General features: G+C 44.3%; 1 protein-coding gene and 1 long non-coding RNA gene across 3 annotated transcripts in view; both read left to right on the top strand.

Annotated features, from left to right (window-relative positions):
* The first annotated feature begins 1,624 nt into the window (after window positions 1–1,624).
* On the top strand, window positions 1,625–9,535 carry LOC135298153 (uncharacterized). Its single transcript, XR_010360153.1, has 3 exons — window positions 1,625–4,558; window positions 7,054–7,156; window positions 7,668–9,535. It is a non-coding gene; the product is annotated as an uncharacterized LOC135298153 (long non-coding RNA).
* A 756-nt stretch (window positions 9,536–10,291) lies between these two features.
* Window positions 10,292–18,645, top strand: part of ZNRF2 (zinc and ring finger 2) — a 53,531-nt gene continuing 45,177 nt past the window's right edge. The window contains exon 1 of one of the 2 annotated variants that reach the window (XR_010360078.1): window positions 10,292–11,213. Coding sequence is in view for 1 of the 2 variants with exons in the window: in XM_064415843.1 (XP_064271913.1) it covers window positions 10,733–11,213 (481 nt within the window). In the remaining variant the exon portion in view is untranslated. The remainder of the gene's footprint in view (window positions 11,214–18,645) is intronic. The other variant, XM_064415843.1, reaches the window with a different exon arrangement.

The following is an 18,645-nucleotide window of genomic DNA, read 5'->3' as shown; positions in this document are numbered from 1 at the left end:
TGGATTAAAGCAGGGCTGTCCCACCCCTTCTCCAGCCTCGCAGGGGAGGGTGTTGATGGGTCACACAGCTGCTCCTGAGCTGCCACTGTTCCTGACTGACATATTTTTTGCTTTACTCTAACATGTCAAGCTGTCTGTGTCCTTCTGTCAGCTCCAGGCAGGGATGGCAGCCTCTGAGATAAGGGCGGCATGGTGAGGCAAGCTTGGTACTCGTGTCAGCCACCCCAGCTTGATCTGCTGCTGCATGGGTCTGCACACTGCCAAAACTCTGTCATTCCTGTCTTCTGGGCAGCTGCTGCTTGTGAAACCAACCTACTACTTTACAAAAGTTATTCCTTCACCCCAGACTGGGGACTGGCCGAAGTCCTGAGTCACTGGGAGGCCCCATGGAGGCTCTCTGAGCTGGGGTGTGGGGTAGCCCCAGGTCACCCTGTCTGTATGAACAGGAGCGTTCCCTTCACTGAACCCCACTCCTGAGCAGGAGGCAAAGGACAAAGCAGGAGATGTAATGTTAAGCACCAAATACTAAATTAATACCATTCAACCTAACTGCTGCCTCCCTGCAAATATTTGAAATTCAACGAGATCATGCTCTGCACAAAGCAAGCGAGTGCTCTTAGCTGGGAATGGATCTGTTATTGCCTAGCACCACGCTGAAAAAGCATTGATTTCCACACACTCTGAATGTTCCTAAAGGCTTAGGAATGAATGTCAGCTGACTGTGTTTGTACTGGATGCTCAATCACTGCACCAAATATGCTCTGCAAACTAGTCACCTTTAAAATGATAGTGGCACCTTCTTGGATGAATTGCTGCCACCAGATTTCATGGGTTTCCTTTGGGTTTTCTCAGGAGCAAAAAGGGAAAGGATGAATATGAACGTGACATGATGACAGAAATGTTGAAGTGATTTAATTCAATGTTATTAATATACATTTGGAATTTTTCCCATGTTTCTAAATTTCCTCAGGGACATTTACTGCATTCCTTTCTTGGCATTTCTTTCAGACTTTCATTCTCTTTCCCTTTTTTCTTTTCTCTTTCCATTGTTCCCTTCCTCTCCTTTTCCTTTTTCTTTACATCTTCCTGTTCCTGTTTTTTAACTTGTTTTTATTTTCTACTCTAGTCTATTATACATTCTTGGCTTTACTATTCTATTTTTATTTCAAGAAAATTCTTGACATGTGATACAGTTTTGTATGCTTTTGCTCCTAATAATAATTATGGGTCAATTTTCACATCCTAAAAATTTGGATGGATAAATTTGGTGCAATTCTACTGATATTAATTTTAGCTGACATCAGACTCTAGCCTGACATTTTAATGATTGATTTGCATGGTCTCAGCTGCAAGACAATTCGTCTTAAGCCCCCATTAAATCAGAAAATGACTGTTTCTGACTGAATATGCCAATCATTCTCGCTTATCTAGTGAGAGATGCCACATGCTTTCTCCTGCTTTAGCCTTATTTTTTGACAGATACTTACGCTATTTACTGTCTAATTGGGTCTGCCAGTCCTCCATGCACATCCCAATCTGTCCAGCCCAGACGCAAAAGTCTGAAAACCCTTCTAAAATCTGCATACTGTTGTTGATTACAAAATACAGGGGCAAAAAAAAAAAAATGCAGCCTAGATGTGACAACACGCTTACTTCTGTATCATGATTCCCCAGGAAAAAAAAAATTGCAAAAACTGACAGAAGAAATTCTGTTTGAGCACCTGGGCTGATTCTGATTATAAGGAGAGGAAGGGTACTTATGTAAAAGGGGAGGAAGGGTACTATGCACAGGACAAAAGTCACATTTTCTTCTGAGGTTTCACACTGGCAAGGCAGTAAGGGCTAAATCCTGCCAGTTGCTTCTTGCTGTGCTGTGAGTGAGGAGGAAAGAGCTGCTCCCCAGGCAGTACCAGGAGATGCAGCCTGCTGGGGTGCCTCAGTGTGTGTCTGAAGGAATGGGATGCTCTCACACACAGCAGCCCCTGGTAGGGGAGGCCCTGCTTTGCCTCCATGCAGAGAAACAAGAACTCCCCTGTGCTGGGTCCCACTGTGAAATCCTGCTCATCAGCACCAGGATTCTCTCCAGGAAGGATACATCTGCCAACCTCACAGCTGCGGCTCGCCAAACAGCACACCAGCATTTGGACTACAATTTCTCTGTGGGGTTGGCAGAGCTCTGACATCCGCCAGGACCTGATCCAAAGCTCATGGGATTTAATGGGGGAAAAAAAAGTCCATTGATCTTGGTGGCTTTGGATCTGTCCTTTTGCTCGTCTCCTTTGATGATTTATACAACACTGACATGCATATTTCACTTCTGAAGCACACAGAGCACATGGTTTTAATCTCACCATTTCCCTGGTGACAGGGAAGTAACTGTGTTGGCAGCTAAGACACTGAAAAACATTCATTATTCTGTATATTATTATTACTTTTTACTTCCCCACAGAAGGTAGAAATGACAATAAAAAAATCACAAATATTTTGTTTTACGATCTTTGCTTGCCCTTAAAGGCACAGTCTTTATTGTAAAGTTAAAAAAAATTGTAAAGTGCAAATTTTTGTGTGTGCGTAAAAATGATGAGAATGTTTTGTATTGAAGTGGGAGGTAAGAGAACATCAATAACTAAAAGCCACTGGAAAATAAATTTTTTAAATGCCCCTCTTCCCTAGAAACAGATTAGAGAGGGAATCTTTCCAAAGTGCCAGGAAATTCTCTTCTCAGGTTGGAAGGTAAGAACATTTCAATCTTGTGAAGTCTTTGTTTATAGCATCAAGATTACTGGGCCACTGGCAGCAGTTCTCTATCAGGTATGCTGATCTGCACCAAGTCCTACAGTAGCAGTGGCTACAAAACAAACTTAAAGTAAGTCACAGCTCAAGATTCCTCATGACCTCAAGAGCAGCTTTCTAGTGCAGCCAGGGCAGCTATGTTTTCTGTCAGACCCAGTATCCCATGAATTTCCCCAAGGGATCCCCCCTCAGCACCCAAGTTCATGGAGACAGAGCAGCTCCTGCCCACAGAACAGACCCACAAACTGCCAGGGATTTTCATAAAGCAGGAGGGATGCTTTGCTATATTTTTAGATTTTTCATTCCTAACCCAACACCTTTTTCCTTCTTTGTTTCCTCACTGGCTAGTGCAATTTTTTCAGCACTAGATGTCAGTGTGGACTTGCAATACCAGACCGCTCTGCAAGTTTTCTTTAACAACAAAGAAATGCTATCCAGAATGAATCCAAGCCTCTCCAGCCTCATGATATGCTTTCTACAAAACAGGTCTTTTTTTGCTGTTTAAACTCCATGTGGAAATTGTAGAACCGCTTTCTGTCCTTGATTTGGATTAATATGGCTGTAAAAGCACCTTATCTAAATTATGATCATACCATGACTGAGTTAAACAGGAGTTATCATGAGTCCAAAGGAAAAGATTTGTTTAGAAAATAATAAAGAAAAATAAATGGTTCTGAATTACCTGTATAATTTGTGACCCTGCTAAGAAAGCATTGCACAAGTGGTCCATGGGGATGGTTGATCCTGCAACTAAGTGTACTCATCTCAACAAGAACCTACTGACAAGGTTGAGTCTTTGCTTTCCTACTGCCTAGAAAGATCCTGCATCATCTGGAAGTGTTTTGCTACACCAGGCAGTGACAAGAGCTGTTCTAGGGTGCACTTTATTTACTATTTGCCTGGCATTTTCTGAATATTGAAATGAAACCAGCTTGGGGCAGAACAACCAGCCAGGAAGTGTATGTTGGCTTTCTGAAGTGATGAAATGACTGGTTTCTACCACTCTTCAGAAAGCATTTTGCTTCTTTAAGAAATTTAAGTCCCTCATTCTCTATTTTGCTATGGGAAGGCTGAGGAACATGGATGAACCCTGTCTCCCCTCATTTTGCAAGCTGCAATCTAGAACAAGACACAGCTCCTCTTGCTCCTGGAGAAGTACAAACTGGGGAAAGGGAAAGCAGAGAGAGGAGGAAGTGGGTTCACAATTCTGATTTCTCATCTCTTGCGTTCATGAGTTTTGGCTTCTGTCGAGTGGCTGTGAGCCAACACGACAGATGGAGCCTTTTACAGCACCCTCATGCTTGGTTTCCAGCAGGCGTGCTGCACAGAAGCCGGGGCAGAAAACGTTTCTGGCAGAGAGCACAGGGCTCTCTGACACCCTCCTGACCCCGTACTGCTGTAGCTGTGATCTAGGCCTTCAGAAAAATCCACTTACATGCCTTTGTGTTCTTCACTAAGCATCAGCTAATGAAGTATTATCCTGATACATGCGTGAGTGTGCCTAGCTTTTACTGCACTTTGTGGTTGTTGCTGTCCCTTTGACTCCTGCTGCACAAAGTCACTGTGACACATGTGACTGCCCAAGCAGCTGTGCTTAACATTCCTATGTGGTTTTGTTTCTCATTATTAGGCTTATCAGCAGACTGCAAGTAGGGGGGGCATAGAATATCAATTAATAATTAATGCAAAATATTAGCAAATACTGTGCAAAAATAAGGACAGAGACATTTTTCCTCTGGGCTCTGAGAAGTTAAGGAAATATTTGGTAGGTAATAGAGAACCTGAGAGAATACAGATTGTACTTGGCAAGTCTAATATCACATGACTCTACCACCTGCTCTCATTCCTACATTTTTCACTGTTATTTTTCTGTAATACCATTTTCCATATACTTCCCTCTTTCTATAGATGTCTGGCATTCAAAGAATTTGTATCAATAATGCAAGATGTATCCTGTAAAGGAGCTTTGCCTGCAATCAGCTTCTGAGAACTGATTTACCTGTGTAATTCTCACTGTGTCACGACTTGAAGTGTCTTCCTTATTATTAACTATAATGAACTGCTCTAGATAGAGCTCTCTGTTAAGCCAGCTGCCTCTTTAGGTGCAGAAGGGTTTTGTGGTCCCACCCTGCACTGAAAAACAAATTAGTGTAATTCAGGGATATACCTCGAAAGACTACCATTATGAAAGACTACCATTATTTCCCCCTGCCCGAGTAAAGGGAGCTTAAGGTGATCAATCCAATTGTCCTCCCCCAACTCCCAAATCCACACCCAGCTGGCATTGCTGGGTACTGACACGAGACAAGAGAGAGTAAATATGCTTCTTCCCATCTGTTAGTTCGTCCTCCACCCCCTCTCGGAAGTCACAGAAACAGCAAAATGAGCTGGATGGCACCTTTACATGCCAGCTTTATCCCCCGGCCTGGCATGCCCACAGATGTGTGTGTCATGCCTTGCCCAGATAAACATCGATGTCACTTCATTGATGAAATGGTGCAGATTCCTCCAGTGTAGAAATGGGCACAGCCTAAGCAGCTATTTGTCTTCTCTTGTTTCTTAAGCACGTAAAAAAATGAGGGTTGGGGGTGGGGTTGTGACTGCATGAAAGATCAGGAAACTACACAGGGAGGTGATTAATGCAAAGCTGATAACAACAAAAACCCCACCAACTATAACTAAAACTATATCAGTTTTTTAATAAGTAAAACTAATACAGTTTATGGCAGAACTGGTAACAGTGCTGGCCTGATCACATAGTAAAAAGGTAATTTCATATGGACAGCATTTGGTATTGCCTCTGGTTACCTACACAGGTACCCAGTGGCTATGATAATACAACTGGAGTGTAGGACAGCATAGTGACTATTAGGGTGAATGCCCTTTCCTATAAGAAATCTTGGACTGAGGTGTATTTCCTAAAGTACTACTTTACAGCATGTGGTAATGAAGTGCACAGCACAAATTGCCATTTTGTCAGGTATGTTATTTCCAAGTATTTCTTCCTGTACACAATGGTCAATCAATAAGTCCAGTCAAAATGTCAGTTTATTTTCAAGATTAAGTTATCTTCTTTGTGAACATCAGTTTTCTCTACGGGCAACTCTAGAGTACAAAATACAGCATATTGTTTGCAGTGTGATAGAACCTGCAGAAAACCATAAACTTCAAACAAAAGATAGAAGGCTTTCAAAGGAATTTTTATGAAGCAAGGGTGAACCTCCTTAACCTTGTGAGCATGACCATACATTTACAAAACAATTTTAGAAATCAAACCTTGAGTTTGACAAGCAGCTTGTGTTTTTTATTCCATGGAGATTGATCTCAACATGTTGCAGAATTGTTTTTCATGTGTCAGTGCAAGCATGTGCCCAAATCTTCATATGATTAACATCAATATGTGTAAAGAGTTATTTAATGCAAATAAAAATCTAAATCTGGATAATGGGGTCCCCTGCATCTATAAAAACACCAGACACCAGCTGGAGCATCACTGACACCAAAATCTATCTAAAGGGATTCCTACAATAGCTTTATGTATTGTTTGTAGTCACATTGAGAGGGATTATATGGGACCCATTTCCCTCAGTGTACAGATGTGAACATAAAACAGCCTCATCTGCTGGATGGCTTATTCTAGCTACAGATCTAAGGCACGTGCATTTTACATGTCTTATTTCAGGGGGATAAAACAGCTCTGTTTTGCTTTCCCTGTGAGCAACTAAACACATCAGAAGTCTCTATTTTCAGTTATCTGTGCAGAAGTGGTGTGCAGAGTTATTTCTTTCAAACAGGTGAAACACACAGTAATGTAAAAACTGCATTGATTTCTTCCAACAAGAATGTGCAGTTCAAGCCTGGTACCTGCTCAGAAAATCTAGCTGGCTGAACCTTTTTAGAAGGTTTTAGAAGCCCACACTAGTTATTATAAAATTAAGCTGTATGTTATGAGGGTATGCCATTACTTTGCAAAGCTTTCTCCTTTAGAACAGAGCGTCTGATTGGTTCTGAACAGAATGAAACCCTGGCTGGCTTTATTAGTTCAGGGTCAGATGCTTCTGTTAGTAATGAAACCTTGCTTAAATCCTTGTTTCAGTGTCCCTTTAAAAGGCATCAAAGAAGGGGGCAGGAGAGGAGAGGGGAAATTATCTGTCTGCATAGCTCACTGTCAAGAAAAATGCAGGCCCCTGTTCCATTTATCAACAAACATTTTCCAAAATGTGCAACATTATAAATTTACACCTAATTTGGTATGCTTAGGGCACACCTGTCACCTGGTATGTTCAAGGAAACTGGTCAAGAATCAAGTTCATTATTTTCACGTGCTGATAGACAAAGTGGTGCAACCAGAACTGAAGTGGAGGTATGCAGCTTATAACAAAGAACAGCGAGTATATTTGCCTGTCTAAACCAGTTTTTTCCCACTATCCTGGACAAGGAAGAAGTGGTGCTTATTTAAGTATGACTACGATTCCCTAGATACGTTTCTGCAGGAACAAAAGCAGCATTCACCCATATAGACCTATAGAAGTTAATTTTTATATAACTATCTCCTTTTCCACTGAGTTCTTGAAATCTGTAGAAGTATGGTCAGTAGCAAGATATTCTACTTTCTCTCTGCAATGCTTCCTCTCATCACTAGTGACTTTCTTTTGTAACTTACAAAGTTTTTAGGCAAGCTACTTCTGGAGTGTAGTAATGAACAAATGGGTGGAGGTTACAGTGCCAGATACTTGCCTCTACAAGACTAGACAGCTAATAGACATTTAGGCATTAGACATTGTTAGAAGAAATGTTAGCTTGAAAACCTAACTGTACTGTTGCTTGTATAAAGCAAATTTTCATGACTAGAAAAATTTCTATTCATTTTTCAGAGAGACCAGGAAGAAGTGAGGGGAGAAAGCTGGCTCAGAGGCGTGGCATGCTTTTTTCCTGAAGATGTAGGTGCTATTTGAGAGATGTGCCTTGTTTAGATTCACACTTGATAGTGAGAGAGCTGCAAATATGTCCTAGATGCAAAACAAAAAAAAAAAAAAAACAAAAAAAAAAAAAAAAGAAAAAAAAAAAAAAAAAGAAAATCAAATTGCACAGGGAGCAGTCATGCTCTCTGAGAAGGGAACCCAGGCTGTCCTGTTGTGATTTTTTTTTTTTCTGTGAAATATCATATGCTGTTAAATGTAACTTTCTGGCTGTAAGACGGAGTAACTGGATGTCTTTTTGTAGGGCTTTTTTTTTTCCATCACACACTTCATAATTTAATTCTAAATTGAATAAAATATTATTCACAGTCAAATATGATCTGCATTTAATACCTGCTCAATTCCTAAATCCACTGTAAAAAAAAATATAGAAAGTGCTGTGATACTGTGTAGCAATATACTATTTTCAATATGCTGTTTATTCTAGCAGCTGAACAGCTCTACTAACACTCAGTAGTGGAAATTTTAAAAACTCCATAAAACTCTGAGCATGCTCCCTGTAACCCTGCTCCAATAGGGCTCAACATGCCACAGGCATTCTGTGAGCAGCAGAAATTATGAGTCATGTTTGCAACATCCTTTGCCCAAGCAGATTCCTGGAATCTAGCAGGATAGGAATTCCTACAGTAGCTTTCCTTTCTGTGGGAACATTAGAATCTCTGTCTCCTACACAACCACTTATTTTCTATGTTCATGTCTCTGAGAGATTTGGCTGAAGCTGGACAAGGATTTAAAAAGTAACCAGTGGTGGCAGAGCAGACAGCATATCCACACTGATTTTCTTCCTGCAGGGAATTGAACTAGAAAGTGCTCATGATTGATCTACTTTGGAGTATCTACCACTGCCAGCAGAGACTGCAGCTTATAATTCACAAGTGGGGATGACATAGCTTGGGACGGCAGATTATCGACCCCAGCTGTCTGCCCAGCACCCAGCACACAAAAGACTCTTCATGAGACAGCTGTGGAATCACTGCCTCTTGCTGAAACGGGCAAACAGTTTACACCAGCATTCTCTAAATGGGGTTCAGAGTATTCACAGAATCTCAGCTATCCAGAAAAGTGGTGTTGGAAGGAAGAGTTAGGGCTAGTACCCTCCTGTGCCACCCCAGCCATGGCACCTCTTCTTGCAGACCCAGCTGTGAGCTGCAGCAATGCCAGAATCTGATGCCACATGGAGTTGTAAGAGTCATGGCAAAAGGAGAGGGAACAGGAGGCCTTTCACATCTGAGAAGGAGCATCAAAGATGCCACAAGTGTAAATGTAATGCTCCATAATGCTTTGTACTTTAATTAAAGTTTGGATCAGTTTTATGGTATTAATTATAACATAGCTTGGATACTGTCCTACTGTGACATAGGAAGGAATGTAGCTGGAATCCCTACTGAGAGACTATGATGCAGAGTCCTGATGCACTGCTTCATGGTGACCTAGTCTATTTTAGAGCAGACAAAAACAAGCAGTTTCCTCAGAGGACCGACTGTAGGAATCACGTTTGTATAAATTCAATGTGTGTGACACTCAGTATCAAACAAGGCACAAAACACTTGTATGTCCTTGAATGTTTTGTTATGATACTGTGTAGCAACTGAGCCTGCTATCCACAGGGGTATTATTCACTGGGATGAAATTTACAGTTTAGTTAATCCTCCTGTAAAAGAACGTGACTTTGAGTGAGAGACTAGGGTATACAGGGATTTTCCTGTATCACCTGTGAACCAAAGGTGTCAGAGATTTTCGTCCTTCTAGTCCTGCTTCTCGATATGTCCACACGTCTCCTGGTACATCCAGGTTCTCGGAGAACAGAGACTCGCAGCAAACAGTCAGGGATGGAAGAGATCCCAAGGGGTGCAAGCGGCCGGGAGAGAGTGAACTGAATTCCCAAGAAGCCGGGAGAGATCCCAAGGGGTGCAAGCGGCCCTTTCCCCCACTGTCCCGCCGAGCCGCGGCCCAGGCGCCGAGCTCGGGCATCCGGGCGTTTGCTGGAGCCGCAGTGGCGGAGAACCGAGCGGCGGCGCGGCGGGAGGGCACGGGAGGGCACCGCCGCTCCTCTCCTCCACCTGCCAGGGCTCGGACGGAGCGCGGACACGGGGGCACGGCCGCTCGCCTTCCGCCGGCGGCGGTCTGCCTCTCCTCTGCCGCCCGGGCGGGCGGGCAGCCCGCGGGACGCGGGCGAGGGGACAGCGAGCTGCCCTCGTGTGCTGTGCGTGCTCTGTCCCGCCGGCGGCCCCGTCGCGGGAGCTCTCCCTGCTGCCGGGCGAGCGCGGCCGGGGCCACGCGGGCCTCACCTGGCGCTGTCCCGCACCTTGCGGGAGGCGGGGCGAGCCGCCGGGCCGGGCCCGTTGCGCCGCCGCCGCCGGGGGCCGGTCTCCCGCTGGGCGCGGGGGGGCAGCCGAGGCGGCGGCCCCCGCCCGCCGTAACCGCTCCCCATCCCGCCCGCTGGTGCCGCCCCCAGCATGGCGACACGGTAGAGGAGCGGCTGCGCCGGGGCGACCGCCCCCTCCCGCCTCCTCGGCACGGGCACGGCGCGCCGCGGGTGAGCGAGCGGCCTCGGCGGCGCTGCTGCCGCCGGTGCCCCGCACAGGGCTCAGCGGCGGCGGACGAGCAGGAGGATGGCGCTGGCGGTCGCGGCGGCGGCGGGCACAGCAGCAGCGGCGGCGGGGCCGAGCGGCCGCGCGGCGGGAGCCAGCACCGTCCCGAGCAGCTCATGGTGGCGCCCCAGACCCGCCGGCAGCGGCCGCGCCGGGGCCGCCAGCTGAGCCGGATCCCGGCGGGCGGCTCTCCCCTCTCCGCACCGACCCACCGAGCGACCCGTCCCCCTCCCCCGAAGCTCCCTCTCCCCACTCCCCGGCGCGACCCGCGCCTCGGATCGCCCCCGCCGGGGCCGGACTGCCACCACCCCCGGGCGCCGCGGGGAAGGCGGCGAAGGGCACCGGGCAGCGCCAGGCGGCGGCGGGACCATGGGCGCGAAGCAGAGCAGCCCCACCGCCGCCAATGGCCGCACCCGGGCGTACTCGGGCGGGGATCTGCCTTCCTCGAGCAGCAGCAGCAGCGGCGGCGGCGGCGCTAACGGGACCGGCGGGCGCTCGGCGGGCGGCGGCGGGCGCTACGCGCACCTGGCGGCGGCGCCTCACGCTGCTGCCGGCGGCGCGGCGGCCGCGGCGGCCGGAGGAGCGGCGGCGGCGGGGAGCGCCGCGGGGTCGGCACCCCGGAGCAGGTCCTTAGGGGGAGCCACGGCCTCCGGGGCCCGGGCGGCGCAGTCCGCCTTCAACATCCCCCACAGCAGCGGCCCCTACGGCTCGCAGGACTCGGTCAGCAGCACCCCGGAGGAGGGCGGCCGGGAGCGGCCCGCGGGGGGCGGCGGCGGCGGCGGCTCCTCCGGCGGGCCCCGGCTGGTGATCGGCTCGCTGCCCGCGCACCTCTCGCCGCACCTGTTCGGAGGTAAGGGCACTGGCGGGGCGGGAGGCATTGTCTGCCTGTGCCGGTGCTGCGGGGCCGGGGTTGCGGGCGGTGGGACGGGGTGTGGAGGGTCTTTCCCGGCTCCGAGGTGGGACGGGTAATGAATCATCACTCCGGCGAGAGCTGCGGCTCCTCCAGGCTGGCGTCCGGGTTTGTGTGAGCCCCCTCCAGAGGCTCTGGGGCCGGCGTCTCCTATTGTGTGTGAGGAGAGCTGTGAACGGGGAGGTTAAAAATGAAACGAGCCCGGCGGCGGGGAGGAAGCGGAGCCTCTTCGGCCGGCGACTTTAGACTCTAATAGCTGTAATCAGTGCCTGTGTAAATACTCTTGCCTACTACTTACATAATTAGAATTTAATTGGATCATGTGTCTCCGCCGTTTATTCTAAAATCGGACCAAACCCCTCTTTAGGCGCTGATTATTGTATGGCTGATGGCTTGTTCCTCTTTCTAAGTTCTCGGGTTCTCTGTACAGAAAGTCGGTACGGAAAAACAGAAGTTAAAGTAAGTTTCTTTGTTGATGCACCCTCTAAGGGATGAGCAGAGCCGGATAGCTGTCCGTGCCGCTGGAGTACGGGCTTGCAGCACCCTGTAGCCGTGAGGATGGGCACATGTGCTTTGAGGCAGGAGGAACACTCGGCTAGACTCTGAAATAACCAGGAAGCTGAGGCCCTTCCAGAAGCACATTAAACGGTGGAGCACGTTGTCTTTTTTTTTTTTTTTTTTTTTTTTGTCTGTCTTGCACTACCGAGATTAATTGGGCTGTGACGAGCGTTTTACTGCCTGTGTTTTTTACCTTGAAGTTTACCTTGAAGGAAATCATCTTGTTAGTTGCCAGCTGCGTTCAGAGTTGCTGGCTCCTTTAAGTACTGTTCATTCTAAAGGCTGCTCATATAGGTCAAACACTGCACAAATTTTATTGTTTAATGGTTGTATTTTTCAACTGACATTTTTAATACACACACACATATATATATATATATATATAAATATATATACCTACATAAACTTAATACCCCAAAGTTTTTTTTGTGGTTTTTTTTTGTTTGGTTGGTTTTTTTAGGGGGGAAAACAAGAGGCTAATGTAAAATTTCTACGTTTCTTTATTCTTATTATTCCATTTGTGAATACCATTTGTAGTAGATTGGCTTTCTCGTTTTCTGTAATTCCCCCGGTTTTAGCCAAAGCAGAGTGTGCAGCCTGACCCTCGCAGGCTACACGAGGTTTCTGTCACATGGCCTGCTGCTTCTGCCGTGGTGACCTCAAGACACCATAGCTGTTACTTCCTATTTCTAAAACTGTCTTGTCCCAGCGGTTGAACCTCAACAGAAAGCTGTCAAACCCTTTTATAATGAAATATTTTCCTCTAAGAAAGAAAACATACCTATTCTCATAGTACCCAGCTGGTGGACAGGAGTGCTTTGTTTCAAGGATGCTCATTACACCATCAGAGTACCTTGAGAGGGAAGAAGGTGCATGTGTTTCTTCTAGTGATGAAAGGATGTGCTCTCATGGAGTATTGCACAGCTTGTGCTAAGCACAGGGGAATCATTAGAATGTGTAGCCAATTGTTGCTCAAAAGTGAAACTTTTTTCCCCCCTCTGTGCTTAAACACTGTACTGCAACTTGCCTTGGTGCCAGGAGGGAGTGGATTAAATGTAAATGAAGTGATGAGGATTAATAACCTAGGAAGCTGTATTCAGGTGCAGGGAGATCTCTTCAGAATAACTCTGAATTTGATCTTACTTTTCAATGGCATGTAATAATTTTAAATTACTGTACTACACTGTATTTTGTCCTTGGAGTGATGCAGAGCTTGTTGCATTTACCAGTGCAGGAGGAGTGCCAGCAGGGATACACTGTCTTCATCTACTCACTAATAAGTAAGGACTGCCATATGTTAGGAGTAAAACTGGCAAGTTTCAAGATACAGTAAGATTTTTAGTGAGGAAGCAAATAGATCCATGGCTATCTTGTGACCACATAAAGACAGTCTATCTCAGTGGGATGAATAACTGCTTAATCATAATACTGCAACACCTGTGAAGAAGGCCTCACTTGGAAGCATTATTCTTGCTTTCAATTTAAATATTTTGTGATGTTGATGATACATTACTGCACATCCCACTCTGTGTTGCCATCTTTTTCTAGTTGCATGCTTTGTGTTTTCTTGATTCCTTGTAATAACTACATGGTTGGAAAAAGTAGCCCAACTGGAAATCATACATTAATAGCATCAGCATTCTGAAAAATAACTTGAAGCATTGTTTTTGTCCTGATGGTAACTAGCTCAAGCATGTCTAGGTGTGGTATCTGGCATTTATCTTGTGTATCTTGAGCATGCTTGAAGTCCCCTCCTTTGTTTTGTAACTTGCAAATTAGCTGAATTATTTCTTTTTATCCTGAAAACTGCCAAAATTAATAGTGAAAATTAGCATAGCAATTCTGTGAAAATTAAAATAAAAAAAAAGAAGAACAAGGATACTTTCTGTAACTTGAACCAAATCTCCAGCTATTTATGTTTTTAGGTATACTGCTTGGCTTCGTCAGTCAGTGCCACGTGGGTGTTGCATTTGTTAAATTACTGTAATTAATTTGCCATCAGTGAATTACATTCTATTGTCACTTTTACTGAGCTGTTTTGCATGCTGAAGTAATGTATAAATATTAACCCTCAGATGTAACATGCTTAAATCTATACTAAGCTTGTTAAGGCACCATTTGAATGAGAATATAAAACTTATGTTAATATATTGGCAAGTTTGTTCAGTTACTGCCTGTAGGAGCTGTAGTAGTGACAGCCTTTCCTGGCTGTGAAGGTCTCGTGTTCCCATCTGACCTCAGGCTATGGCACTTTTATGAACAGCATGCAGTGGAGCAAATAAATCCTGCTGTGTAGCTTGGTCTCATCTCGGGGGGAGTTGAGTTCACTCAATAATCAGGGCCTTGGTCTCACAGAAATACAGATATATATATATATGTATATGTGTGTTTAACTTTGTGCTGTGAGCACACCTGCAGTAGGCTTAGGGCGTTAAGTAGAGTGAGACCCAAATTCCATAAGATCTTACGGCACTCCCAGAGAGGCCAAACCTGTGCGTGACATTCAAGAGCTTTCTTGCAACACAGTGCCAAGTTCCAGCTTCCTTAAAGGTGATAACACTTATCGGGAATTTTGACCAGTAGTTTCCCTGCTCTGTTCCTCAGTGAATGGGACTTCCCCCTCTCCTGCAGCCCCAAAGTAAATATTCTTACCTTCTGTTATGTGTAGAAGAGTTGGCCTTGAGTACCATGGGGCCAGATTCACATTAGTTTTTTCCACTGTGTTTTTAGAGATTACATACTCATCAGCCCTGCAGCAAAGCTACCACTGTAGTTACAATGTAGCTTGTTTTTGTCAGTGATGCAATTGGTTCGGCTAAAAATGGACTTTTGGGACGGCCTTTGCTTTGGATAACTGCTGATGTGTTACTTCCATCACTTAAAGTGTTGACAGCTCCTTAGAACCCTCTTCATGTTTATGTTCCTGTTTCTGGGTGGTCATAACTGGGAGAATTCTTGGCAAAAACACCTAGTATAAGTATCCTGGTGTTCAAATTTGGGAATTGTGAGACAACTATGTCTTTAAACTGTTTTTTTCTTTTGTTCTGTTTTGTTTTGTTTCGTCATTAAGATTCTATTAGTGAGTAATATATAAAAATTCAGCTGAAGGTAGCAGAAACTCAAATATACTGAGTTTTTAAAATTTTCGCATCAGTTCTTCTTTCAAGATGACTGAGCAGAGACTGTACAAATATTATACAGAATCTCAGTTTGTGTTGTATATGGCCACATACCATTTTATATGATGTTTTTACAGATAGCTGTATCTGACAACACTATTTTTTTTTAAAATCTGTTAACAGCCTTCATACCTATGCCAAGATTGGGAGTAATGATTTGGAGATAAGGTTGCATCTGTTCAACTTTATTAGGAGAAGGAAGTTTGTTAGGTCCTTTTTAAGCCAAATAATGACCTGACTTCCTTTTTTAAATGCTTTACAGTGCAGGATTTGTCACCAGCTACTGAATGTACATAACACAGTATGGGTAGAACCTTGTAGGTATATTGTAGTAGCATCTGTTTGTGCTAATAGTACAAGTAATGAATGAATTCTTCATTCTATAAATGAAAGTTTATGACAGCCTCAGGTTATAACCTGAATTCCTAGTTGGATTGTGGGAAGCAGATAACAGTAGAACACTGATGTGAATTCTCAGAAGAGTTTTTTAGATGTCTCTCAAACTGCCTAGAAGGCCACATCTTGTTTTGTTTCCCATCAGATCTGTTTAGTTATATGATACATTTGGATGTATTTTTGAGGTTCAACTGTCTTTTGGTCACTTCCTTGCCCTTCTCTTCCAGTATGACACAAGTACTATTGCTTTGAGAAATTATGAAACTCTGAAACACTTCAGACTTCGTGCTGCTCCCATTTTGCAAGCTAAAGGGGCATTCTGAGGTCTTTGCCCCCTGAACTGGGAGAAAGGTTGGGAAGTGTGCCTTGTTACAGGGCTGGTGGGGGCTGGGAATAGATATGTTCAGCTAGATCATTGAGTTGACACCAAAGTGAGAGAGAGAACAGCCACATTTTCAGTCTCTGAAGATATGGGGGACTTGTAAATACATTAGCATCCCCTTCAGTAAAACACAGGTTGAAAAATCCATTGTGCTAGGAGAGCAGTCCAAGGATAAGTCTATTGATAATGAGCTTTAGAAGGTCTGTTCTGACTGATGAGTTTGAGGAATCCAGTCCCTTTGCAGAATGTCACTGTTCCAGTGTTTAGTTGAGTTGCTCTGTTCCTGTGTACATTCAGTGGGCAGTACACAGTTCCTGGTTTGGCAGCAAAGGTGTAAACTCTCCTGAGTCAGGGACAAGAAAACGTAGCAAAAAGTCCAACACCACCAGCCACCTGCTCCAGCTCAGTCAAGAGAGTGCTGGTAGTCTCAAATGTTAAGTGTTTGGACAAAATGAGCTAAAAGAACTGTTTGAGTCTTCTGATGGCACTCACGAAGTCCCTGGGAGTCATCTTTCATTTCCTTCAGTTGGAAACAGGTCTCTGTGATGATGAGTACCTTGGGGCAGTGAAGTAAAGGCTGAGATGAGTGATAGGGGATCTTTGAAAGGCTCTGTTTTTTTTTCCAAGTGTTGTCCCCCCCTGCGTTGTTCCCCTCTTCCTGCTTGGTCAACAAAAGGGTTTAGGAGAAGCTAAATAATAAAAAATGGCAGCACTGTGGGAGAAATGTAAATAGTTAACCATCTGAAGGAAACAGCCTAATGTAATGGCATATATAAATATTTCTTTTGGCTATCAAGGTAGTGATAATGCCTGATTGAACCTTTGCAGTGCCAGTTCAAACAAAGGCCTTCCTCTTATTTAATGTCTTCTGAATACCTATGCAACCCTGATATTCTGACAGTGTCTCTCCTCATGGTCTGTCATATAATTGCAGGCTAGTCTCCAACAACCTCCCAAGTAATTTCTTTGTCTCATAAAGAAAGCCTTTTGTCACTGCTGGACATTCTAAACTATTTTTAAAACATATTGCCTATGCATCTGTTTGGGTAAGCTCTCCTCCCCTGTCCTTGCCAGCTGCTTATGGAAAACTTCATCATGCAAACATTCTTGAATTGCTCTCTTAGCCTTGCAGGAAACTTTTAAGTTTTGAATAAAGCTGTGAAATTTTTGGGGTAGGTTTTCCTTGCTATTTGCATGCAACCAATTTGAAATGACTTTCAAGATTTTTCTGCAGTGTGTCTACTGCTCATTAATGGCTTAATTAGTTTCAGGAGAGGTGTATGGTCATTTCAACAGATTGTGTTCATTTACTGTGGTAATGGAGCATGTTTTTCTTGCAGATGTTTAACCCGTGAAAAGAAAGTGAGAAATCCTTGGGTGCTCTGAGTTTCTATTTTGGAGCATCTTTAAAGACATGCATCTTTTCAATCAAAAGTAAACTATTTGTATAAAACCACAACTACCTGAGTAAAACCAGAAGTGCTTATCTTAAGCATCTAGGAGAGTGGGTTTTGTTGTCTATCTAGATAGATATTTCCTAAACAAGTGCCTGTGTTCCCAAGACCATCTTTCCTTTGTAAATGATCCTTGTGACTTTCATGAGGAGGATATCTCATTGTGCATCCAGAGGCTTTTGACCTCTGTTGTTTGGTAGGCTTCAGATCCCTGGTGCTTTCAAAAACAGGAGGGTAAGCCATAGGACAAATGAGGCTGGTTCTCTCTTTCACTCAGGACATGCTTCTATTTTCTGCATGGAAATTGAATAGTATTGACCTGGAGAGATCAGGAAGCATGCAGGAAAATCTCATAGGGCTCGAGGTGTCTGTCTGCCTGCCAAACAGAACACACGAGAGTGTTGTGTGGGATTTGACTGTTACCACTCTGTTGTCTTCAGGAGCTGACCTAGCTGGCTGTTTTCTTGCTCGTCTGCTCTGTCTCAAAATCAGACCACCACAGCCTGTGCACAGTCCCCAAAGGGTGGGTGTGCTGCATACCATCGGGGATATTTTTAGTACATTCTGTTTGCTGACTGACTTAGTGTGCTATAAATAGAGAGTTCTCATCTGGCATGCACTTTGCGTGTCTTCTAGTAACTTAGAATAAATTCACCTAAGAATAATGGCAAGGAGAAGCAAGCTGTTACAATTTGTTTGGCTTTCCATACAAAGTGTCATTTATATAAAACAATTATTTAGTAAATTTTATCTGTAAATTACTTTTAAAACTAGTGGTATTCCAAAACACTTCCTAGTCAGGCTCCCATAATTAGTCCTTATGTCAGATTGATTTATACTGCATTTTCATTATGGTTTTAAAAGTTGAAGGTGGAGTTTTTAGATATGGGAGGTTACTTGAGCATATGGAATACTGTCAATACTAGTAAAGTACAGTCTTTTTATTATGCCAATGCTAGCATATTCCATAAGGTTAATAATAAGGATTATTCTCTGGTAAAAAAAATGAAGCTCAGTTATGACTCTCCTCAATTTTTTTTTTCCCTGAAATATAGGTGTATATATACAATTTCTTGAGTTGAAATATAGTTAAGATGCTTACAGGACTCAATGCAAAAACGGGAGGATCCCATGTCTTGTTAAAATAGATGCATTTGTCTTTGAGTGTTGAATTTGACACAGAATTGAAGGATGGGTTCTTCCTGAGTTGTACCAAGTATAACCTAAATGCAGTTGTTCTATATTGCTAAAATAAAAACTGTCATAGCATGCATTAACAGATGTGCATTTTTCCATATGCAGCAAAAGAAAAGTCTGCTCAGAGGTGCTTTCTGCAGATTGCTTGAACACATAAGCAGTGCTTTGAGAATCTTTTTTTTTTTTTAATGAAATCTGGACCAATC

Source organism: Passer domesticus, chromosome 1, assembly GCF_036417665.1.
Source record: "Passer domesticus isolate bPasDom1 chromosome 1, bPasDom1.hap1, whole genome shotgun sequence".
Taxonomy (NCBI): Eukaryota; Metazoa; Chordata; class Aves; order Passeriformes; family Passeridae; genus Passer; species Passer domesticus.
The sequence above is the reverse complement of the archived record's forward strand: the minus strand, read 5'-3'. Positions and strand labels throughout refer to the sequence as shown.